This window comes from Ceratina calcarata, unplaced genomic scaffold (genome assembly GCF_001652005.2).
Source record: "Ceratina calcarata isolate Rehan_Ccalc_2016 unplaced genomic scaffold, ASM165200v1 scaffold234.2, whole genome shotgun sequence".
In the NCBI taxonomy this organism is placed as follows: Eukaryota; Metazoa; Arthropoda; class Insecta; order Hymenoptera; family Apidae; genus Ceratina; species Ceratina calcarata.
Genome location: NW_017145291.1, coordinates 23582 through 23947, shown reverse-complemented (window position 1 = coordinate 23947; position 366 = coordinate 23582). Strand labels below are relative to the sequence as shown.

General features: G+C 38.0%; 1 protein-coding gene across 1 annotated transcript in view; it reads right to left on the bottom strand.

Moving 5' to 3' along the window:
* The window catches only part of heph (polypyrimidine tract-binding protein 1 heph), a 41388-nt gene that overhangs the window by 28188 nt on the left and 12834 nt on the right, over window positions 1-366 (bottom strand). Inside the window, exon 2 of the mRNA XM_026811693.1 lies at window positions 139-243. Coding sequence (XP_026667494.1) covers window positions 139-189 — 51 coding nt within the window. The 5' untranslated portion in view covers window positions 190-243. The remainder of the gene's footprint in view (window positions 1-138; window positions 244-366) is intronic.

Here is a 366-nt window from a genome sequence, read left to right as displayed (position 1 = left end):
ATCCCCTTCCTTTTAATTATCACGATTTTCCCAAAATTCAAGATGGCAAAATTAAAACGAAAGGAGTTCTGAATTAAATAGCTAAAAAATTCTGTTTAAGGGACTTGGAGACGTTTATAAAAATCGATCGTCACTCACCTTCTTGGCGTCATTGTTGTTGTCGGCCGCGTGATGTGGTTGTGGACTCATTGCAGCACCATTGCTGACTGCCCCGCTTTGCGACAACAGCTCGTCGCTACCCCTCTGCAACATCAAAAACAAAAACCACAATCAGTACATCTGATTAAAAATAAAAAAAATGTATCTCTTACATTAAAATATGTCTTGTCCGATTGATGGAATTTAATTTTCGTACCAAAGAGAATC